This window comes from Ranitomeya imitator, chromosome 10, assembly GCF_032444005.1.
Source record: "Ranitomeya imitator isolate aRanImi1 chromosome 10, aRanImi1.pri, whole genome shotgun sequence".
In the NCBI taxonomy this organism is placed as follows: Eukaryota; Metazoa; Chordata; class Amphibia; order Anura; family Dendrobatidae; genus Ranitomeya; species Ranitomeya imitator.
Window position 1 is genome coordinate 110,134,548 of NC_091291.1, and position 25,840 is coordinate 110,160,387.

At 44.7% G+C, this 25,840-nt stretch overlaps 1 protein-coding gene across 1 annotated transcript; it reads left to right on the forward strand.

Moving 5' to 3' along the window:
* The first annotated feature begins 23,022 nt into the window (after window positions 1–23,022).
* Window positions 23,023–23,967, forward strand: LOC138652234 (olfactory receptor 10AG1-like). The gene has a single exon (XM_069743002.1). The coding sequence runs from the start codon at window positions 23,023–23,025 to the stop codon at window positions 23,965–23,967; it is 945 nt and encodes a 314-aa protein (XP_069599103.1).
* Window positions 23,968–25,840: the final 1,873 nt, after the last annotated feature.

A 25,840-nucleotide genomic window follows, 5' to 3' on the forward strand; every position in this document is an offset into this window, starting at 1 on the left:
TATTACTGCACCTGATACCCAAGTACTGAGCCGCTGCTGCCGTATGTCCCTATTACTGCACCTGATACCCCAATACTGAGCCGCTGCTGCCGTATGTGTCCCTATTACTGCACCTGATACCCCAATACTGAGCCGCTGCTGCCGTATGTGTCCCTATTACTGCACCTGATACCCCAATACTGAGCCCCTGCTGCCGTATGTGTCCCTATTACTACACCTGATACCCCAATACTGAGCCATTGCTGCCGTATGTGTCCCTATTACTGCACCTGATACCCCAAAACTGAGCCGCTGCTGCCGTATGTGTCCCTATTACTGCACCTGATACCCCAACACTGAGCCGCTGCTGCCGTATGTGTCCCTATTACTGCCCCTGATACCCCAATACTGAGCCGCTGCTGCCCTATGTGTCCCTATTACTGCACCTGATACCCCAATACTGAGCTGCTTCTGCCGTACGTGTCCCTTTTACTGCACCTGATACCCGGATACTGAGCCGCTGCTGCGAAATGTCCCTATTACTGCACCTGATACCCCATTACTGAGCCGCTGTTGCTATATTCATCCCTTTTACTGCCCCTAATACCCCAATACTGAGCCGCTGCTGCCGTATGTGTCCCTATTACTGCACCTGATACCCCAATACTGAGCCGCTGCTGCCGTATGTGTCCCTATTACTGCACCTGATACCCCAATACTGAGCCGCTGCTGCCATATGTGTCCATATTACTGCACCTGATACCCAATACTGAGCCGCTGCTGCCGTATGTGTCCCTATTACTGCACCTGATACCCCATTACTGAGCCGCTGTTGCCGTATTCATCCCTTTTACTGCCCCTGATACCCCAATACTGAGCCGCTGCTGCCGTATGTGTCCCTATTACTGCACCTGATACCCCAACACTGAGCCGCTGCTGCCGTATGTGTCCCTATTACTGCACCTGATACCCAAGTACTGAGCCGCTGCTGCCGTATGTGTCCCTATTACTGCACCTGATACCTCAATACTGAGCCACTGCTGCCGTATGTGTCCCTATTACTACACCTGATACCCCAATACTGAGTGACTGCTGCCGTATGTGTCCCTATTACTGCACCTGATACTCCAATACTGAGCCGCTGCTGCCGTATGTGACCCTATTACTGCACCTGATACCCCAATACTGAGCCGCTGCTGCCGTATGTGTCCCTATTACTGCACCTGATACCCCAATACTGAGCCACTGCTGCCGTATGTGTCCCTATTTCTGCACCTGATACCCCAATACTGAGCCGCTGCTGCCGTATGTGTCCCTATTACAGCTCCTGATACCCCAATACTGAGCCACTGCTGCCGTATGTGTCCCTATTACTGCACCTGATACCCCAATACTGAGCCGCTGCTGCCATGTGTCCCTATTACTACACCTGATACCCCAATACTGAGTGACTGCTGCCGTATGTGACTCTATTACTGCACCTGAGACTCCAATACTGAGCCGCTGCTGCCGTATGTGTCCCTATTACTGCACCTGATACCCCAATACTGAGCCACTGCTGCCGTATGTGTCCCTATTACTGCACATGCTGTGTGATTCTCTGTGCCTTCTAAATTCTAAAGCACCCCTCTATAATATAGTAATGCCGGGTGCAAGTGCCCTAGAAAACTGTGCCCACATTTTGCTCCCTAGAAAGTAATATTGCCATGTGTGCCCCTTTGATAGTCACAGTAACCTGAGATCCCCTATAACAAGAAGTGCCCACTTTACATTTAATAATGTCCCGAGTCTGCCCCCCTGTACAGCTCCCCTATACAATATAATGCCCCCTCACTGTATAGTACCATCCACCCAGTATACTGACCCCTTAGTAGCCCCCAAACTGTTTGATGGCTCCAACACTGTAATGGCCCCTTCACTATAATCTCCACACTGTATAATGGCCCCCTAGATCGCCTTGATTCCCTTTACTTCCGGAGTTCCAGAGTTTAGACATATTTTGGTTTCAAATATACTGCATTGCTATCTCTTATTGGCTTGTTCTAAACTTACTATTGTGCTTTCCCTAGTGCTCTTTTCAATCGGTTCAATCTATTTTAACTGGAGTTTTTAGTGAGTTTACTAACAGACATTGATATATTAGATAGTGGTGTATATATTTATAGGATGAACATTTTTTCTTTGTTTGAGTTAATTGTTGGAGTAATGAAAATTGAAATGTATTAGAATATTATAGATAGTTATCTTCTCCACCACCTTCCATATTTGTGATTTTGATTTTTGTTCTCTTTCTTCCAAGAGCCATACCTTTTTTATTCTTCAGTCATATGAGAGCTTGTTTTTTTGTGGGATGAGTTGTTCTTTTGAATGGCACCATTGATTTAACCATATATTTTTTTACAATGTTCACTAAAACTGACCTAGCAATATGATTCTACAGGTCAGTATGTGTCCATCTACTATGTAATTGTCTAAGGGTCACTTCCGTCTTTCTGTCCTTCTGTCTGTCTGTTTGTCAGGGATATTGATTGGTCGCGGCTAGGGTTGAGCGAAACGGGTCGAACATTTTCAAAAGTCGCCGACTTTTGGCTAAGTCGGGGTTTCATGAAACCCGATCCGACCCCTGTGCGGGGTCGGCCATGCGGTACGCGACTTTCGCGCCAAAGTCGCGTTTCAATGACGCGAAAAGCGCCATTTCTCAGCCAATGAAGGTAAACGCAGAGTGTGGGCAGCGTGATGACATAGGTCCTGGTCCCCACCATCTTAGAGAAGGGCATTGCAGTGATTGGCTTGCTGTCTGCGACGTCACAGGGGCTATAAAGAGGCGTTCCCGCCGACCGCCATCTTACTGCTGCTGATCTGAGCTTAGGGAGAGGTTGCTGCCGCTTTGTCAGAAGCAGGGATAGCGTTAGGCAGGGTCCATTAACCACAAAACCGCTTGTGCTGCAGCGATTTGCACTGTCCAACACCACCCTCGGTGTGCAGGGACAGTGGAATTTTTTTTTTTTTTTTTTTTCCCCTCAGCGCTGTAGCTCATTGGGCTGCCCTAGAAGGCTCCCTGATAGCTGCATTGCTGTGTGTACGCCGCTGTGCAAACCAACTGCTTTTTTCAAAGCACAAATCCTCTTGTTCCTTCCTTTCTGCACAGCTATCTTTTTTGTTTGTCCACACTTTTTATTTCATTTGTGCATCAGTCCACTCCTTATTGCTGCCTGCCATACCTGGCTGAGATTACTGCAGGCAGGGAGATAGTAGCTGCCTGCCATACCTGGCTGAGATTACTGCAGGCAGGGAGATAGTAATTGTAGGACATTCCCTGTTTTTTTTTTTTTTTTTTTTTTGGTGGGAGATTAAGATTGGCAATTTGGCATTTCTGCTAGAGTGCCATCCCTGTGTGTGCCATCTCTCTCACATAGTGGGCCATAGAAAGCCTTTTCATTTTTCTGTATTTTTTTTTGTGGGGTGTATAAATTCTCCCTGATAAAAATACAGTGGGAGATTAATATTGGCCTTTGGGCTTGTGTGCCAGTCCTGAGTGTGCCATCTCTCTCACAAATAGTGGGCCATAGAAAGCCTATTTTATTTTTTTTTGGGTTTTATAAATTCTCCCTGAAAAAAAGGGAGATTAATATTGGCCTCTGGGCTTCTGTGCCAGTCCTGAGCGTGCCATCTGTGCCAGTCCTGAGCGTCCCATCTCTCTCACAAATAGTGGGCCATAGAAAGCCTATTTAATTTTTTTTTTGGTTTTATAAATTTTCCCTGAAAAAAGGGAGATTAATATTGGCCTCTGGGCTTGTGTGCCAGTTGTGAGCGTGCCATCTGTGCCAGTCCTGAGCGTGCCATCTCTCTCACAAATAGTGGGCCATAGAAAGCCTATTTAATTTTTTTTTTGGTTTTATAAATTTTCCCTGAAAAAAGGGAGATTAATATTGGCCTCTGGGCTTGTGTGCCAGTTGTGAGCGTGCCATCTGTGCCAGTCCTGAGCGTGCCATCTCTCTCACAAATAGTGGGCCATAGAAAGCCTATTTAAATATTTTTTTGGTTTTATAAATTCTCCCAGAAAAAAAGGGAGATTAATATTGGCCTCTGGGCTTCTGTGCCAGTTGTGAGCGTGCCATCTGTGCCAGTCCTGAGCGTGCCATCTCTCTCACAAATAGTGGGCCATAGAAAGCCTATTTAAATATTTTTTTGGTTTTATAAATTCTCCCAGAAAAAAAGGGAGATTAATATTGGCCTCTGGGCTTCTGTGCCAGTCCTGAGCGTGCCATCTGTGCCAGTCCTGAGCGTCCCATCTCTCTCACAAATAGTGGGCCATAGAAAGCCTATTTTATTTTTTTTTTGGGTTTCAGAAATTCTCCCTGGAAAAAAAAAGGGAGATTAATATTGCCCTTTGGGCTTGTGTGCCAGTACTAAGCGTTCCATCTCTCTCTCTCTCTCAGTCAGTGGGCCATAGAACGCATATTTTTGGTTTTATTTGTTTTCTAAATTCTCCCTGAAAAAATCATTTTATTTTATTTGGTTTCTAAATTCTTCCTGATAAAATCATATTTTTTTTATTATTTTTATTTCTAAAGTCTCCCTGAAAAAAAAAAAAAAAAAAAACAACCAAAAAAACAGTGGGAGATTAATATTGGCCTTTCTGCTTGTGTGCCAGTCTTGACTCCTGGGTGTGCCATCTCTCTCTCTCTCTCTCTCTCTCTCTCTCTCTCTCTCTCTCTCTCCAATTGTGGTCCATAGAAAGCCTATATTTTTTTTCCTTGATTTGGGTTCTAAAATCTACCAGAGAAAATAACTACATCAATCATTGGTAGAAAAATATTGGCCTCTGGGTTTGTGTGCCACTCCTGACTCCTGTGTGCGTCATCTCTCAGTCAGTGGGCCATAGAACGCCTATTTTTGGTTTTATTTGTTTTCTAAATTCTCCCTGAAAAAATTATTTTATTTTATTTGGTTTCTAAATTCTTCCTGATAAAATCATATTTTTTTTATTATTTTTTTTTCTAAAGTCTCCCTGAAAAAAAAAAAAAAAAACAGTGGGAGATTAATATTGGCCTTTCTGCTTGTGTGCCAGTCTTGACTCCTGGGTGCGTCATCTCTCAGTCAGTGGGCCATAGAACGCCTATTTTTGGTTTTATTTGTTTTATAAATTCTCCCTGAAAAAATCATTTTATTTTATTTGGTTTCTAAATTCTTCCTGATAAAATCATATTTTTTTTATTATTTTTTTTTCTAAAGTCTCCCTGAAAAAAAAAAAAAAAAAACAACCAAAAAAAACAGTGGGAGATTAATATTGGCCTTTCTGCTTGTGTGCCAGTCTTGACTCCTGGGTGCGTCATCTCTCAGTCAGTGGGCCATAGAACGCCTATTTTTGGTTTTATTTGTTTTCTAAATTCTCCCTGAAAAAATCATTTTATTTTATTTGGTTTCTAAATTCTTCCTGATAAAATCATATTTTTTTTATTATTTTTTTTTCTAAAGTCTCCCTGAAAAAAAAAAAAAAAAAAACAACCAAAAAAAACAGTGGGAGATTAATATTGGCCTTTCTGCTTGTGTGCCAGTCTTGACTCCTGGGTGCGTCATCTCTCAGTCAGTGGGCCATAGAACGCCTATTTTTGGTTTTATTTGTTTTCTAAATTCTCCCTGAAAAAATCATTTTATTTTATTTGGTTTCTAAATTCTTCCTGATAAAATCATATTTTTTTTATTATTTTTTTTTCTAAAGTCTCCCTGAAAAAAAAAAAAAAAAAAACAACCAAAAAAAACAGTGGGAGATTAATATTGGCCTTTCTGCTTGTGTGCCAGTCTTGACTCCTGGGTGTGCCATCTCTCTCTCTCTCTCTCTCCAATTGTGGTCCATAGAAAGCCTACATTTTTTTTCCTTGATTTGGGTTCCAAAATCTACCAGAGAAAATAACTCCATCAATCATTGGTAGAAAAATATTGGCCTCTGGGCTTGTGTGCCACTCCTGATTCCTGTGTGCGTCATCTCTCACTCAGTGGCCCATAGAAAGCATATAGTTTGTTACATTTGTTTTCTAAATTCTCCCTGCAAAAATCTATTTTTTTTTTTTGGGGGGGTTTCTAAAGTGTTCCTGAAAAAAATAAAAATAAAAAAAAAATAATAGTGTGACATTAATATTAACATTTGTGCTTCAGTGACAGTCCTGCGTGTGGGGCATCTCTCTAATTTGCAGCCACCAAAAAAAGAGTGTGTAACATTGGGCCTGATTTTCGCTGTGGTCTCACCAACCTGTAAAGGGGTAGCTAAATCATACAGAAGTTATAGCTCACCGTGTAAGTTGTGTGACTGCAACAAATAACGTTAGTTTGGTTACGTTTTTAAAACAATGAGGAAGTCTAGTGGAAGAGGTCGTGGCCGGGGGCGTTCATTGTCAGCTGGTAATGAGGGTAGTGGTAGTGGTGGAGCATCAGGTGGTCGTGGGGGAAAAAATATTGCACCTAAGTCTGGAGCTGTGGAGCCAGGTTCGTCGTCCGGCTACACAAGGCCTCGAACGCTCCCTTTTCTGGGATTAGGAAAACCGCTTTTAAAGCCGGAGCAGCAAGAGCAAGTTTTGGCTTATCTTGCTGACTCAGCCTCTAGCTCTTTTGCCTCATCTCGTGAAACTGGTAAAAGTAAAAGCAGCGCGTCGTTAGTGGATGTTCACGGTCAGGGACAAGTCACTTCCTTGTCCTCTTCAGCAAAAACAACAACAGAGAAGAATGCAGCAGGCGACACAACGGGTTACTCCATGGAGCTCTTTACACATACCGTCCCTGGCTTAGAAAGTGAAGCAGTTAACAGTCCATGCCCATTACAAATTGAATCTGACATGGAGTGCACTGACGCACAGCCACAGCCAGACTACTATGCTGGTCCTTTGACTCAGACCACAACATTGCCCTCGCAGGGTGCTGATCAAGAATCAGACCCTGATGAGACTATGTTGCCCCATCACGAACGCTATACCACCGAACGACACGGTGACACAGACGAAGTTGCGCAGGAGGTACAAGAAGAGTTATTAGATGACCCAGTTCTTGACCCCGATTGGCAGCCATTGGGGGAACAGGGTGCAGGCGGCAGCAGTTCTGAAGCAGAGGAGGAGGAGGGGCCGCAGCAGGCATCAACATCGCCACAGGTTCCATCTGCCGGGCCCGTATCTTGCCCAAAACGCGTGGCAAAGCCAAAACCTGGTGGAGGACAGCGTGGCCATCCGGTTAAAGCTCAGTCTGCAATGCCTGAAAAGGTATCCGATGCTAGAAAGAGTGCAGTCTGGCATTTTTTTAAACAACATCCAATTGATCAGCGCAAAGTCATCTGTCAAAAATGTTCTACTTCCTTAAGCAGAGGTCAGAATCTGAAAAGTCTCAATACTAGTTGCATGCATAGACATTTAACCACCATGCATTTGAAAGCTTGGACTAACTACCAAACGTCCCTTAAGGTTGTTGCACCCTCGGCCAATGAAGCTAGTCATCAACGCAACATCCCTTCCGGCAGTGTAGGACCACCATTTAGCGCACCACCTGCTGTATCTGTGCAGGTATCTTTGCCAGGCCAAAGCAGTCAGGGTCAGGGAATCACCAGTTTCGTAGTAGGAAACACTGCATCTAGGGCACCGGCGGCAACAATACCATCTCCCACCGTCTCTCAGTCTGCCATGTCCACCGGCACCCCCGCTAGTTCCACGATCTCCAGCTCTCCAGTCCAGCTCACCCTACATGAGACTATGGTTAGAAAAAGGAAATACTTAGCCTCGCATCCGCGTACACAGGGTTTGAACGCCCACATAGCTAGACTAATCTCGTTAGAGATGATGCCCTACCGGTTAGTTGAAAGCGAAGCTTTCAAAGACCTGATGGACTACGCTGTACCACGCTACGAGCTACCCAGTCGACACTTTTTTTCCAGAAAAGCCATCCCAGCCCTCCACCAGCATGTTAAAGAGCGCATCGTCCATGCACTCAGGCAATCTGTGAGCACAAAGGTGCACCTGACAACAGATGCATGGACCAGTAGGCATGGCCAGGGACGTTACGTGTCCATCACGGCACACTGGGTAAATGTGGTGGATTCAGGGTCCACAGGGGACAGCAAGTTTGGGACAGTTCTGCCTAGCCCACGGTCTAGTAAACAGTTGTCTGTAGCCGTTCGCACCCCCTCCTCCTCCTCCTCCTCGTCCTCCTGCAGAAGCAAGAGCTCGTCCACAGACCGCAGTCGCACAAACACTCCATCCGCACCTGCCACTGTTGCACACCAGGTCTCCCATTATGGGGCAGCTACTGGCATACGTCAGCAGGCTGTATTGGCTATGAAGTGTTTGGGCGACAATAGACACACCGCGGAAGTTCTGTCCGAGTTCTTGCAGCAAGAAACGCAGTCGTGGCTGGGCACTGTAGATCTTGAGGCAGGCAAGGTAGTGAGTGATAACGGAAGGAATTTCATGGCTGCCATCTCCCTTTCCCAACTGAAACACATTCCTTGCCTGGCTCACACCTTAAACCTGGTGGTGCAGTGCTTCCTGAAAAGTTATCCGGGGTTATCCGACCTGCTCCTCAAAGTGCGTGGACTTTGCGCACATATCCGCCGTTCGCCTGTACACTCCAGCCGTATGCAGACCTATCAGCGTTCTTTGAACCTTCCCCAGCATCGCCTAATCATAGACGTTGCAACAAGGTGGAACTCAACACTGCACATGCTTCAGAGACTGTGCGAACAGAGGCGGGCTGTTATGTTTTTGTGGGAGGATACACATACACGGGCAGGCAGTAGGATGGCAGACATGGAGTTGTCAGGTGTGCAGTGGTCGAAGATTCAAGACATGTGTCAAGTCCTTCAGTGTTTTGAGGAATGCACACGGCTGGTTAGTGCAGACAACGCCATAATAAGCATGAGCATCCCCCTAATGCGTCTGCTGATGCAAAGTTTGACGCACATAAAGGATCAGGCGTCTGCACCAGAGGAAGAGGAAAGCCTTGATGACAGTCAGCGATTGTCTGGTCAGGGCAGTGTACATGACGAGGTACCGGGCGAAGAGGAGGTGGAGGATGAGGAGGATGATGGGGATGAGTATATTTTTAATGAGGAAGCTTTCCCGGGGGCACGGGAAATTGGTGGCGTGGCAAGGCCGGGTTCTGGTTTTTTGAGGGACACAAGTGACGTAGATTTGCCTGCAACTGCCCCTCAACCAAGCACAACCGCAGATTTGACAACGGGAACTTTGGCCCACATGGCGGATTATGCCTTGCGTATCCTCAAAAGGGACACACGCATTACAAAAATGATGAACGATGACGATTACTGGTTGGCCTGCCTCCTTGATCCTCGCTATAAAGGCAAATTGCAAAATATTATGCCACATGAGAACTTGGAACTAATATTAGCAACAAAACAATCAACTCTTGTTGACCGTTTGCTTCTGGCATTCCCTGCACACAGCGCCCGTGATCGTTCTCACACGAGCTCCAGGGGCCAGCAGACCAGAGGTGTTAGAGGGGCAGAAATCAGAAGTGGCGTTGGACAGAGGGGTTTTCTGACCAGGTTGTGGAGTGATTTTTCTATGACCGCAGACAGGACAGGTACTGCAGCATCAATTCAAAGTGACAGGAGACAACATTTGTCCAGTATGGTTACAAACTATTTTTCATCCCTTATCGACGTTCTCCCTCAACCGTCATTCCCATTTGATTACTGGGCATCCAAATTAGACACCTGGCCAGAATTGGCAGAATATGCATTGCAGGAGCTTGCTTGCCCGGCAGCTAGTGTCCTATCAGAAAGAGTATTCAGTGCTGCAGGTTCAATACTAACAGAAAAAAGGACTCGTCTGGCTACCCAAAATGTAGATGATCTAACCTTCATTAAAATGAACCACAACTGGATTTCAAAATCTTTTGCCCCACCCTGCCCGGCTGACACCTAGCTTTCCTATGAAAAGGTCTTGCCTGTGGACTATTCTGAATGACTTTTCCAATCTCGTAATTTTCTTCACCTGATTGTCCAGCATACGACATGTTTCCACCTCACGAAATGGCCAAACTCCCCACACGGGGCCGTGCTATCGCCACTTTGCGCTTGGACCCTTGAGAGTGCTGTTTGTCTGAAGAGGTGGGTGTGGCCGCTTTTGGTCGACGGCACTGCCACTGGGTCCCTCATAGTACAATAAAGTGTCTCTGGCGGTGGTGGTGCGCACCCAACGTCAGACACACCGTTGTAATATGAGGGGCCCTGTGCCTGTACCGCCGGCCACAAGACAGTTCCCCCCCCCAGCTCAAACAGTGCTCTACCACTAGCAAAATTATCTCTCACAGCTTCACCAATGTGTAGTCTAGCCGCTGACATCCTTCAATGCCTGGCACTGACAATACCATTGTTTTGACATTTTTGTTATGTTAGGCCTTCGAAGCCTGTCTGCGGTCCCTTCTTTCTACAACTACTACACTGACCAGGCCACTGCTGGCCGTGTTACCCTGGAACCAATTTAAAAGTGCCTACAGTCAGCCCAATTTTGTTATGTTAGGCCTTCGAAGACTGTCTGCCGTCACTCCTTCCACTAGACTTCCACTGACCATACACTGCTGCCCATGTACCCCTGGAACCAATTTAAAGTGCCTACAGCCAGCCCAATTTTGTTATGTTAGGCCTTCGAAGCCTGTCTGCGGTCACTCCTTCCACTAGACTTCCACTGACCAGACCACTGCTGCCCGTGTACCCCTGGAACCAATTTAAAAGTGCCTACAGCCATGTGTTATTATTTTAGGCCTTCGATGCCTGTCTGCGGTCACTCCTTCCACTAGGCCTCCACTGACCACACCACTGCTGCCCGTGTACCCCTGGAACCAATTTAAAATTGCCTACAGCCAGCCCAATTTTTTTATTTTAGGCCTTCGATGCCTGTCTGCGGTCCATTCTTTCAACTACTACTACACTGACCAGGTCACTGCTGCCCGTGTACCCCTGGAACCAATTTAAAATTGCCTACAGCCAGCCCAATTTTTTTATTTTAGGCCTTCGATGCCTGTCTGCGGTCCATTCTTTCAACTACTACTACACTGACCAGGTCACTGCTGCCCGTGTACCCCTGGAACCAATTTAAAATTGCCTACAGCCAGCCCAATTTTTTTATTTTAGGCCTTCGATGCCTGTCTGCGGTCCATTCTTTCAACTACTACTACACTGACCAGGTCACTGCTGCCCGTGTACCCCTGGAACCAATTTAAAATTGCCTACAGCCAGCCCAATTTTTTTATTTTAGGCCTTCGATGCCTGTCTGCGGTCCATTCTTTCAACTACTACTACACTGACCAGGTCACTGCTGCCCGTGTACCCCTGGAACCAATTTAAAATTGCCTACAGCCATGTGTTATTATTTTAGGCCTTCGATGCCTGTCTGCGGTCACTCCTTCCACTAGGCCTCCACTGACCACACCACTGCTGTCCGTGTACCCCTGGAACCAATTTAAAATTGCCTACAGCCATGTGTTATTATTTTAGGCCTTCGATGCCTGTCTGCGGTCACTCCTTCCACTAGACTTCCACTGACCAGACCACTGCTGCCCGTGTACCCCTGGAACCAATTTAAAAGTGCCTACAGCCAGCCCAAGTTTGTTATGTTAGGCCTTCGATGCCTGTCTGCGGTCCATTCTTTCAACTACTACTACACTGACCAGGTCACTGCTGCCCGTGTACCCCTGGAACCAATTTAAAATTGCCTACAGCCAGCCCAATTTTTTTATTTTAGGCCTTCGATGCCTGTCTGCGGTCCATTCTTTCAACTACTACTACACTGACCAGGTCACTGCTGCCCGTGTACCCCTGGAACCAATTTAAAATTGCCTACAGCCATGTGTTATTATTTTAGGCCTTCGATGCCTGTCTGCGGTCACTCCTTCCACTAGGCCTCCACTGACCACACCACTGCTGCCCGTGTACCCCTGGAACCAATTTAAAAGTGCCTACAGCCAGCCCAAGTTTGTTATGTTAGGCCTTCGATGCCTGTCTGCGGTCCATTCTTTCAACTACTACTACACTGACCAGGTCACTGCTGCCCGTGTACCCCTGGAACCAATTTAAAATTGCCTACAGCCAGCCCAATTTTTTTATTTTAGGCCTTCGATGCCTGTCTGCGGTCCATTCTTTCAACTACTACTACACTGACCAGGTCACTGCTGCCCGTGTACCCCTGGAACCAATTTAAAATTGCCTACAGCCATGTGTTATTATTTTAGGCCTTCGATGCCTGTCTGCGGTCACTCCTTCCACTAGGCCTCCACTGACCACACCACTGCTGCCCGTGTACCCCTGGAACCAATTTAAAATTGCCTACAGCCAGCCCAATTTTTTTATTTTAGGCCTTCGATGCCTGTCTGCGGTCCATTCTTTCAACTACTACTACACTGACCAGGTCACTGCTGCCCGTGTACCCCTGGAACCAATTTAAAATTGCCTACAGCCATGTGTTATTATTTTAGGCCTTCGATGCCTGTCTGCGGTCACTCCTTCCACTAGGCCTCCACTGACCACACCACTGCTGCCCGTGTACCCCTGGAACCAATTTAAAATTGCCTACAGCCAGCCCAATTTTTTTATTTTAGGCCTTCGATGCCTGTCTGCGGTCCATTCTTTCAACTACTACTACACTGACCAGGTCACTGCTGCCCGTGTACCCCTGGAACCAATTTAAAATTGCCTACAGCCAGCCCAATTTTTTTATTTTAGGCCTTCGATGCCTGTCTGCGGTCCATTCTTTCAACTACTACTACACTGACCAGGTCACTGCTGCCCGTGTACCCCTGGAACCAATTTAAAATTGCCTACAGCCATGTGTTATTATTTTAGGCCTTCGATGCCTGTCTGCGGTCACTCCTTCCACTAGGCCTCCACTGACCACACCACTGCTGTCCGTGTACCCCTGGAACCAATTTAAAATTGCCTACAGCCATGTGTTATTATTTTAGGCCTTCGATGCCTGTCTGCGGTCACTCCTTCCACTAGGCCTCCACTGACCACACCACTGCTGTCCGTGTACCCCTGGAACCAATTTAAAATTGCCTACAGCCATGTGTTATTATTTTAGGCCTTCGATGCCTGTCTGCGGTCACTCCTTCCACTAGACTTCCACTGACCAGACCACTGCTGCCCGTGTACCCCTGGAACCAATTTAAAAGTGCCTACAGCCAGCCCAAGTTTGTTATGTTAGGCCTTCGATGCCTGTCTGCGGTCACTCCTTCCACTAGGCCTCCACTGACCACACCACTGCTGCCCGTGTACCCCTGGAACCAATTTAAAATTGCCTACAGCCAGCCCAATTTTTTTATTTTAGGCCTTCGATGCCTGTCTGCGGTCCATTCTTTCAACTACTACTACACTGACCAGGTCACTGCTGCCCGTGTACCCCTGGAACCAATTTAAAATTGCCTACAGCCAGCCCAATTTTTTTATTTTAGGCCTTCGATGCCTGTCTGCGGTCCATTCTTTCAACTACTACTACACTGACCAGGTCACTGCTGCCCGTGTACCCCTGGAACCAATTTAAAATTGCCTACAGCCATGTGTTATTATTTTAGGCCTTCGATGCCTGTCTGCGGTCACTCCTTCCACTAGGCCTCCACTGACCACACCACTGCTGTCCGTGTACCCCTGGAACCAATTTAAAATTGCCTACAGCCATGTGTTATTATTTTAGGCCTTCGATGCCTGTCTGCGGTCACTCCTTCCACTAGGCCTCCACTGACCACACCACTGCTGTCCGTGTACCCCTGGAACCAATTTAAAATTGCCTACAGCCATGTGTTATTATTTTAGGCCTTCGATGCCTGTCTGCGGTCACTCCTTCCACTAGACTTCCACTGACCAGACCACTGCTGCCCGTGTACCCCTGGAACCAATTTAAAAGTGCCTACAGCCAGCCCAAGTTTGTTATGTTAGGCCTTCGATGCCTGTCTGCGGTCACTCCTTCCACTAGGCCTCCACTGACCACACCACTGCTGCCCGTGTACCCCTGGAACCAATTTAAAATTGCCTACAGCCAGCCCAATTTTTTTATTTTAGGCCTTCGATGCCTGTCTGCGGTCCATTCTTTCAACTACTACTACACTGACCAGGTCACTGCTGCCCGTGTACCCCTGGAACCAATTTAAAATTGCCTACAGCCAGCCCAATTTTTTTATTTTAGGCCTTCGATGCCTGTCTGCGGTCCATTCTTTCAACTACTACTACACTGACCAGGTCACTGCTGCCCGTGTACCCCTGGAACCAATTTAAAATTGCCTACAGCCATGTGTTATTATTTTAGGCCTTCGATGCCTGTCTGCGGTCACTCCTTCCACTAGGCCTCCACTGACCACACCACTGCTGTCCGTGTACCCCTGGAACCAATTTAAAATTGCCTACAGCCATGTGTTATTATTTTAGGCCTTCGATGCCTGTCTGCGGTCACTCCTTCCACTAGGCCTCCACTGACCACACCACTGCTGTCCGTGTACCCCTGGAACCAATTTAAAATTGCCTACAGCCATGTGTTATTATTTTAGGCCTTCGATGCCTGTCTGCGGTCCATTCTTTCAACTACTACTACACTGACCAGGGCACTGCTGGCCGTGTACCCCTGGAACCAACATCAGAAAATATAAAAATAAGTATTTTGCTTATAAAAAAGAAAATACTGGTGAGATATCAAATGCAGACATTTTAACATTAAAAACAAACACACAACTCTAATCTGGTACAGTACTAAAAATGGCCACCAGCTACAATTACTTTCTCCTGCAAGTAGTTAACTGAAAGTTTTTTTAAATTGAAAACACACATATGGCATCCACCGAGTGTTGTCCTGTCGCGTCTTCTTTATATTATTGCCGAGAAGATGCAAAATAATGAAAATAATAAAATCATTAATTACCAAAATAATAGAGAAAGTCAACACCACATTGCAAATAAACATTCATTCCAAATAAAGAAGCAGGGCGCGTCCGAGGGTGAGTATATACCTAATAAGAATATAATCACCCTCGGACGCGCAATGCTTATTTCCAACAGCCTTCCTTCCTAAGAATCAGCCCTTCCGTCGTGTAGAGAGACGTTGTGTTACACTCCAAGGTGTTCCCCAGGTTGCCTTTCCTGAGCTTCGATCTTCCGGCTCTCGTTTAGTAGTTCTTGGAAACTACTCTGCATTAGGCCTTCAAATTGGGTATGGGGTGTAGAGAGATGGTGTGTTCCACTCCAAGGTGTTCCCCAGGTTGCCTTTCCTGAGCTTCGATCTTCCGGCTCTCGTTTAGTAGTTGTTGGAAACTACGCTGCATTAGGCCTTCAAATTGGGTATGGGGTGTAGCGAGAGGGTGTGTTACACTCCAAGGTGTTCCCCAGGTTGCCTTTCCTGAGCTTCGATCTTCCGGCTCTCGTTTAGTAGTTCTTGGAAACTACACTGCATTAGGCCTTCAAATTGGGTATGGGGTGTAGAGAGAGGGTGTGTTACACTCTAAGGTGTTCCCCAGGTTTCCTTGCCATTGCTTCGGTCTTCCGACTCTCGTTTAGTAGTTGTAGAAAAGTACACTGCATTAGGCCATACAAAATGGGTATGGGGTGGAGAGAGATGGTGTGTTACACTCCAAGGTGTTCCCCAGGTTGCCTTTCCTGAGCTTCTATCTTCAGGCTCTCATTAAATTGTGGTTAAATGGAACAACTGCATTTGGCGTACTAGTTGGTTTGGGGCCTACTATCGGTGTCTGCCACTCCTTGCTGTTCTCCTCCACTGAACAAAGCTGTGCCGCCTGTTTACTACGGTTGCCAATTTTGAACTGCATTTCGACTACTTACTGATTTGGCCCTACTCTCTGTGTCAGCCTCTCATTCCAGTTGTCCTCCACTGCAATGCCCCCTGGTTATTCCTGTGTTACCAATTTTGAACTGCATTTAGCCCACTTTCTTCTTTGGGCCTATATCTGTGTTTCCACTTCATCGTGCCCATTGCCCAGCCAGTGATAGATGAGTCTGCTGGTACATTGACCCATAACGCAACATTCCCCGTGCACGCTACACAACAACATTGTGACCCTGCTGAAAGTCAGGTTGCTCTTCCCGCATACCATACCACCTTACACGGGGACAAAGAGGAAGGTGCAGATGAAAGTGCAGGTTCCTTCATCAGGTGGGGGGAGGAATACTAGTTGGCGACGTCACTGGCACAGGGCCTCTCATAGTACGCAAAAGTGTTGCTGCCGGTGGGAGGCGCCCCCGCCGTGCAAACACACCGCTGTACTTTGAGGGGCCCTGTGCCAGTGCCAATGCCAACGAGTGGGCCCCCCCTGCTTGCTCAGGTTCACAGCACTTGCAAAGTTGAAATACTTACCTCTCCCTGCTCCACTGCCGTGACGTGGTCCAGATTTCCTGGGCCCACTAATTACTTGAACCAGCCCTACCCCCCACAACTTTAGCCAAATGACCCCCAATTTCAAATGCCTTCCAATTATTATAAGGTAAATTACGCTTGACAAGCTTCATTAAGAAGAATGGATGGTTTTGACATTAAAATGGCCACTCTAGGTGTTTTCCTGGCCCCCACTCACTGCCGACTATGCTGCCCCATTGACTTGCATTGGGTTTCGTGTTTCGGTCGATCCCGACTTTACGTCATAATCGGCCGATTTCACTCGACCCGACTTTGGACATAGTCGGGTTTCGCAAAACCCGGCTCGACTCTAAAAAGGTCAAGGTCGCTCAACTCTAGTCGCGGCCTCTGTCTGTCATGGAATCCAAGTCGCTGATTAGTCACGGCAAAACAGCCACGACCAATCAGCGATGGGCACAGTCCGGAAGAAAATGGCCGCTCCTTCCTCCCCGCAGTCACTGCCTGGCGCCCGCATACTCCCCTCCAGTCACCGCTCACATGGTGTTAATGCCGGCAGTAACGGACCGCGTTATGCCACGGCTAACTCACTCCGTTACCGCCGCTATTAACCCTGTGTGACCCAGTTTTTTCTATTGATGCTGCCTATGCAGCATCAATAGTAAAAACATCTAATGTTAAAAATAATAATAATAAAAAAAATAAAATCATTATATACTCACCGCCTTTCCCGCTCTTCACGACGCTCCGGTCCATGCAACCGGCAGGTTCCGGTGGCAATGATGGTATGCGACAAGGACCTGACATGACATCACGGTCATGTGACCGCGACGTCATCACACCCTGGGATCGGAAGCTGCCGCGCGGTGACAGAAATACAACGGGCCCTCGGATCGGAAAGGTAAGTATGTTTTTTTTTTATTTTTTAACCTGTGACATACGTGGCTGGGCAATATACTATGTGGCTGGGCAGTATACTACGCAGCTGGGCAATATACTACGGGGCTGAGCAATATACTATGTGGTTCTGTGCTGTGTATACCACGTAACTGGGCAATATACCACGTGGCTCTGTGCTGTATACTACATCGCTGTGCAATATACTACATGGCTACGCAATATACTATGTGGCTGGGCAATATACTACGTCACTGGGCAATATACTACATGGCTGACCAATATACTACGTCATTGGGCAATATACTATGTCACGGGGCAATATACTACGTAACTGGGCAATATACTATGTAACTGGGCAATATACTACGTGGCTGGGCAATAATCTACGTGGCTGGGCAATAATCTACGTGGCTGGGCAATATACTATGTGGGCTGTGCAATATACTATGTGACTGGGTAATATACTACGTGGCTGGGCAATATACTACGTGGCTGAACAAAGCAATGCCGCCTGTGTACTCCTGTTACCAATTTTGAACTGCATTTAGCCTACTTACTTATTTGGGCCTAGTAACTGTGTCAACCTCTCATTACAGTTGTCCTCCGCTGAACAAAGCTATGCCGCCTGTGTACTCCTGTTACCAATTTTGAACTGCATTTAGCCTACTTTTTTTTATTTTAGGCCTACTAAGTCTGTCTGAGCCACTTATTACAGTTGTCCTCCACTGAACAAAGCAGTGCCGCCTGTGTACTCCTGTTACCAATTTTGAACTGCATTTAGCCTACTAACTTATTTGGGCCTAGTAACTGTGTCAGCCTCTCATTACAGTTGTCCTCCGCTGAACAAAGCTATGCCGCCTGTGTACTCCTGTTACCAATTTTGAACTGCATTTAGCCTACTTTTTTTTTTTAGGCCTACTAAGTCTGCCTGAGCCACTTATTACAGTTGTCCTTCACTGAACAAAGCAATGCCGCCTGTGTACTCCTGTTACCAATTTTGAACTGCATTTAGCCTACTTACTTATTTGGGCCTAGTAACTGTGTCAGCCTCTCATTACAGTTGTCCTCCGCTGAACAAAGCTATGCCGCCTGTGTACTCATGTTACAAATTTTGAACTCCATTTAGCCTACTTACTTATTTGGGCCTAGTAACTGTGTCAGCCTCTCAATACAGTTGTCCACCGCTGAACAAAGCTATGCCGCCTGTGTACTCCTGTTACCAATTTTGAACTGCATTTAGCCTACTTACTTATTTGGGCCTAGTAACTGTGTCAGCCACTCCTTACAGTTGTCCTCCACTGAACAAAGCAATGCTGCCTGTGTACTCCTGTTACCAATTTTGAACTGCATTTAGCCCTACTTATTTGGGCCTAGTAACTGTGTCAGCCTCTCATTACAGTTGTCCTCCGCTAACCAAAGCTATGCCGCCTGTGTACTCCTGTTACCAATTTTGAACTGAATTTAGCCTACTTACTTATTTGGGCCTAGTAACTGTGTCAGCCTCTCATTACAGTTGTCCTCCGCTGAACAAAGCTATGCCGCCTGTGTACTCCTGTTATCAATTTTGAACTGCATTTAGCCTACTTTTTTATTTTAGGCCTACTAAGTCTGTCAGAGCCACTTATTACAGTTGTCCTCCACTGAACAAAGCAATGCCGCCTGTGTACTCCTGTTACCAATTTTGAACTGCTTTTAGCCTACTTTTTTATTTTGGGCCTATATCTGTGTTTCCTCCTCATCCTGCCCATTGCCCAGCCACTGCTAGATGAGTCTGCTGGTACATTGACCCAGACCACTACATTCCCCTTGCACTCTACACAGCCACAATCTGACCCTGCTGAAAGTCAGGTTCCCCTTCCTGCATACTATACCACCTTACACAAGGACAAAGAGGAAGGTGCAGATGAAAGTGCAGGTTCCTTCATCAGGTAGGGGGGCATACTCGTTGGCACTGGCACAGGGCCTCTCATAGTACGCAAAAGTGTCTCTGGCAGTGGGAGGCGCCGCCCGCTGTCAAACACACCGTGGTACTATGAGGGGCCCTGTGCCAGTGCCAACGAGTGGGCCCCCCCTGCTTGCTCAGGATCATAGCACTTGCAGAGTTGAAATACTTACCTCTCCCTGCTCCACCACCGTGTCGTATTCCGCATTTCCTGGGCCCACGAAAATCTTGAGCCAGCCCTACCCCCCAACAACTTTAGCCAAATTATCGCCTGTTTTCAATGCCTAACTATTATTATAAAGTAAATTAAGATTGACAAGATTCAGTAATACGAATTGATGTTTTTGGCATTAAAATTGGCACTGTAGGTGTTTTGCTGTCCTCCACTCACTGCCGACTTTGATTCCCCATTGACTTGCATTGGGTTTCGTGTTTCAGTCGGCCCCCGACTTTTCGCAATAATCGGCCGATTTCACCCGACCCGACTTTTGACAAAGTCGGGTTTCGCGAAATTCGACTCGATCCTAAAAAAGTAAAAGTCGCTCAACTCTAGTCATAAGTATTGAGACCCTTTGCTCAGACACTCATATTTAAGTCACATGCTGTCCATTTCCTTGTGATCCTCCATGAGATAGTTCTACTCTTTCATTGAAGGCCAGATGTGTTTAATTAAACTGATAGGACTTGATTTGGAAGGGCACACACCTGTCTATATAAGACCTCACAGCTCACAGTGCATGTCAGACCAAATGAGAATCATGAGGTCAAAGGAACTGGCCGAGGAGCTCAGAGACAGAATTGTGGCAAGGCTCAGATCTGGCCATGGTTCCAAATAAATTTCTGCAATACTCAAGGTTCCTAAGAGCACAGTGGCCTCCATAATCCTTAAATGGAAGAAGTTTGGGACCATAAGAAGTCTTCCTAGACCTGACCGTCCAGCCAAATTGAGCAATCGTGGGAGAAGAGCCTTGGTGAGAGAGATAAAGAAGAACCCCAAGATAACTTAATTACGGTACTTTATTTTATTATAAGATGGAAGAGATCAATACTTCAAGAGAACCCTTGGGGAGGGACTTCTGTTTTAGAATGAATATGATTCTGTTGCGCTGCAGTTTTATTAATGACCACCAAATTAAACTCTAGAGAAAATTCAGCTTAGTGAAAAATACAATTAGTAAAATAATGCACAGATGTTTTTATTTGCAGGTGTCTATAAATGGTAAAATTGTCACATTCATTACTGTCTAGTTCTAGCTAGCTGCGATTTACCAGGCACAGCAGGCATAGATATTGTATTATATTTATTATCACATATGTTTACACAAATATATACAAAAATATTCTCTTAGAATATCAAAAATTCATTTTGATGAGAAACAGCAGGTAAAATGTGCAGCATTTTTTTTATTTTAATACTTTAATAGTCAACTAAAACATTTAAAAAAATGGTTTATAGGAGATGTTAAGAATATTATTTTTCTTTTCATTTGAAAATTTGATTGTTTGCAATATCATCATTTCACTGCATTAATCGTGTTTAAAAAGTATTTGTTCTTTTAGAAAACATTTTCATTTACTTTGCAGTTTACATTTTCCAATTTAGTTTACCCCTTAGGGATATGGTCTATTTTGGCCTTCAGTATGCAGGAATTGTTTTTAATCCTCATTTTATTTCAAAAGCCCTAACATTTTTCGGACATATGATGACATATGTTTTATGCGAGGCAATTTCTATTCTTTTTAATAATACATTGAATGTATCATAGTACTTTTATGAAAAATAGAAATAAATAGATTAAAAAAACAGTTTTTTTTATGTTTTACTATTTTTGCACCTTAAAAACTTACTTTTTGAAAATAATGTTCTATTCATATCATTTTAAGGTACAAAGAAAATTGTGATTATTTTTTTTTATAGACAGGCTAAACGAATAACCAAAATTCTGCTTTTGCCACTATATGCGATGTGGGAATTGTTGTGCAATTGCTTCAATAATATATATACCAATATTGTTATATTGCAGTACATTATCAGTGACAACTAGTGATGTGATGAGAAAAGAAGCCCTTTCCTTCTCTCCCAGTGCTTAGATATCATGGCCGCTATTGACTTATACATCTAAGGGGTTAAATGGCCGGGATCAAATCTAGCTGTGCAGTAGGGTGTCAGCTACATCTTCATTTTGTGAATGTAGGGTGTTGCTCGATAAACCTCACCTGCCGCTGTTGGACACTCCTCAACTTTGAAAGAGCAACATCAAGAAAGAAAAAGTCATGGAGTTATGAAAATCACAGGATGAATAGACATGCTAATGATATTGAAATTATGAAAACATTTTTAAACATCTCAAATTATTCAGTATCAAGTATGAGAACCACAGGCAGAAATACTTGATCCCTATCAAGCACATCTGGGATGCCATTGGTCAATTTAAAAAAGGCAGCTGCCAGCATAGGATCTTGATGATTTACCCAAATATATTCAGTGGGGCAGAGTATTCCACGGACAACCTATAATAACCTCATGGATAGCAGCCAAGGCTGCAAGTGTGTGGATTTCTGTGTGTCACTAACTGAAGCTGAATACATTGAGCTGTTTCAAAAATGCTGTTTCTATTTTTATAAATCCATGGTATTTCAACCTTACGGTGCCACCAGGTCTTGGAGAAGCGCACACCCAGGACCTGGTGGCACCATAAGGTACAGATCTCCACTACTAATTCTTTGCACTATGCACTATGTACTTTGAGTATTATATGGAGGTTTGGCTGTTTTTTTGTGACACTGCTGCACTTTGCCTTTTACATTAATGAATGAGATTTAATATTTGATTTATTGGTTTTTATTCAGCTTTTATTAAGTTTTTCACTTTAAGTGTGGAGATCCCTAATATCCTTACTAGCAGGCCATTTTATTTCCATCCTATGGGTCCACCATTTATTATATTTGATTTTAATATTATTTTTATATCATGTTTGTATAAAATGTCCTGATACATGCACACGATCAATTTTTAAGTAAAAACTGTTATTATTAAATAAAGATATATATCTTGTATTGTATCACTTGTCCAGATTTTCATGGTTTTATCTAAAGTTCTGGTGGTTGGTGTTTTGCTCACCAGTTCCTGGTATGATTGATTGTTCCTGGTATGATTGATTGTTCCCATCCCCTTGCTGGTATCGTTGGCCCCATCAGAAAAGATTAAAAAAACCATTACTCTTACCTTCCTCCGCTCCCTTGCAGTCGCAGCGTCCTGCTCCGCTGCTATTAGCTGCTCTGAATATTCAGAATATTCATTTCTCTTAAGTATCGGCACACGTGACCGCCGGCCCCAGCAGGAAGCAGGCGACTGACAGTGTGCGCTACTGAAGAGGAATGGATACTCACCGCGATCTCTGATGAACACCCAGTGATTATTCCGGCCGCTGTGCTCTGCTCGTGAGCAGCGCATAACATCCCTGCCATGCGCTGCTTACAAGCATTAAGCAGCTGCTGGCTCAGGACAGGACACTGCGACTGCGGGGGAGCGGGGGAAGGTAAGAGTAAAGATTTGGTTTTTTAATATTTTATGATGGGACCATGGATACCTGGACTGGGGTGCGGCCAATCAATCATACCAGATTGCAAGGAAGAAATTAATATTAATTTCCCTCCACGCCCATGGGCGTGGAGTGCAGTGCATATACATTTCTCTTTAGCAGTGGGCACAGGAGTTAGCCGGAGCCGCCTGCTCCTGCCTCTGCGACCCGCTGCTCCTCTGATACCACTCCCCCACCTTATGGTCTAAAAAATACTGTAATTTCTTTTTGTAAACAGCAATTTATCTTTTTATTTATCGTAGACCGAACCAAGAAAATGAAGAAAACAAACTACACAAGAATAACTGAATTTATTCTGGTCGGATTTTCGGATGTTCTTCAAATCCAATATTTCCTCTTCAAGGTATTTCTTTGCATCTTTAAGGTTTCACTGTTGGCTCATATGTTTATAATTCTTCTGTATCGTTGCAGCCCAAATCTTCACACTCCCATGTATTTCTTTCTTGCCAATTTCTCCATTTTGGAGATCTGTTACCTGTCAACTATAATTCCAAATCTGTTGTTCAATCTTCTCTCGGGGAAGAAAACAATCACCTTCTATGGATGTGCTACACAGATGAACTGTTTTCTATTACTGGCCAGTGCAGAATGCTACATGTTGGCCGCCATGGCATATGATCAATATAACGCCATATGTCATCCATTACTATATAATAATATTATGGAAAAGATAGTTTGCCTCAGGCTGGTGATTGGTTGTTGGTTTATTGGAACAATGATCGGTGTCCTACAAACCACACTCATATTTTCATTGCCATTCTGTAGCTCCAATAAAATTAACAATTTTTACTGTGACATTCCACCATTAATGAGACTGGCCTGTAATAACACAGAGTTCAATGAAATTATCATGCTAATAATCACTTTTATTATTATTGTAGGGCCTTTTGTATTGACTGTAGTTTCATATGCGAACATCATCTGGACAATTCTCAAGCATCATTCTGCAGGGATGAGGAAAAAAGCTTTCTCCACTTGTACCTCCCACCTTATCGTTGTCTCCATGTTCTATGGATCGGGCACTATAATGTACTTGAGACCAAAATCAAGTTATGGCAAAAATGAGGAGAAGTATTTATCCCTCATTTATACTATTATTGCTCCTTTTATGAACCCGTTCATTTATACTTTAAGGAATAACAATGTTCAAAACGCAGTGAAAAAGATGAAATGTTACATTAAAGGAAAACTTCAGAACTGATCTGTGTAGCTTACATATTTTAGGTTAATCCTAAAATTACAGTCAGTGATATCTTTTTAAGATGACCGATTAAAGAATGGTCTTTTAGATTTGTGGTTATGGACAAAAATGTGCAAACTGTATATAGCAAGAGAATTTACAATCCATTACATCAAAATCTGCTCTAAATAAGAGGCGGTATTCTCCAAGAGGTGGTCTTTTGGATAGTTTAAATAATTTAAGGAATCTCTTCGAGGCAACCACTAGTTGCTATTAATAATTGTTTATCTAGAGATGAGGGACTGCTAAAGCAGAGGGACAATAATATCAGAGGTATAGCTAGGGTTTTGGTTCAGGGGGGACGAAGCTTCTGAGTGGGCCCCTAACAGGTAGCCTTCATTACAATTCGGAGACGTGCCCTAATAGTGGAGGAGAACCTCAGCAGATAACAGCGCTGTTACTGAAGATAATCTCTATATAATGACCAACATGGATATTACCGCCATATGGTCATTGGTAGATACCAGCCCTACAAAACATATAAGAGATCACAGCACAGTTACAGATAATGTCTTACTGCTGATGTTCTCTGTCACGATATGGTATGAAATATCATAAGTAGTTCTCTAGCCTGTGTGGGCTAAGCCCCCCTTCTTGGAGTAACAGTTTGTAGCTGCAAATTCCTGGCTTTCCTTCTCAGAGAGTGTGGGGGTTAGAAGGTTTATGGCCGAACGGAATTTACGACTGGCATTTCCTGTGTAAGCTCTTGTCCAGCTAGAACAGGAAAATGGCTCCAAAAATTCATGAAAGATTCTTTGTTTAGTTTTTGTTAGATATTAGGCAAACGATTTAAGCTAGAAATACGAAAATATATATTCGTAGTCCCACTCGGTGTAGGTACCCATCCCTTTAAACTCGGGTTTCTAACTCCATCTGGTAAAGAAGTAGGGATTTCTCTGTAAATAGGTATCACAGATAGGACATATTTGATCTCATTAGAATGCTCACGTTAATCTGAGATGAATGATGAGCTTTTTAGGACGCTGACATGTTTTGTAGTGAAGTTATAGAAATCAGAGGAAATAGTTTAAAGTTTAGGCAGAATGTAGAGAGAGGAGGGTCTGGATAAGCCAGCCTTTCTGTGATGTCACAGCCTTAATGTTTTAAGTGTCTGGCAGGCTCTGAGGAGCCACTTTTTGCTGATTTCTCCTTCTGGACTGCTTTGTCCTATTGTCCTGGAAGAGCTGGTACATCCCATGGACTGGGATGTATGGAAACTGCACTAGCCTGGATGCCTGCAATGCTTTTAATATGTGAGTGTTATATTTTCTCATTTATTCCCTTTATGTTATAATTACCCTTGTACATATTTGCAATTGTCCCATGTATAACATCTTTATAACTATTTTTGATAAGGCACTGCCTAGTTATTTTGAATGGGATATACTATTATATATTAGTTCTTCTCCATGCTCTAAAAGCCGTACCCTGTCTCTGAAGGGAAATACGCTACTGTTACTGTTGTGTTGGGTTAGCTTCGGACCCGTTTAATCGAAGCTGGTGGCAGCGAAAGTGTGCTGACGGTTGGATTATGCTGAAGCAACTGCGGGTTTGATAATTATTGTTCCTGCCTGTGTGGGAGTAGTTATCGCGTCGCTGCAGCGTGCCCAATAGCCAGTACATAGCAGGCAGCCTTTCTGGCGACTAATTACCCAGGGTGCAGTACCTAATCTGACCTGAGAGTAAGGGGGGCGCCAGAGAGCTGCAAGTGTTAAGTGGAACTGTAAGCGGGATATACATAAATCCCTGCAGTTCGTGGTATATAGAAAAGCAGTGGGATACCTAGAATAAGCCCCTGCTGTAAACTAAGAGGTCAATAGCCTTGTGTGTGGTT

Coding starts and splice junctions, on each gene's coding strand:
- LOC138652234 (XM_069743002.1), top strand. CDS start 23,023: ATGAAGAAAACAAACTACACAAGAATAACTGAATTTATTCTGGTCGGA.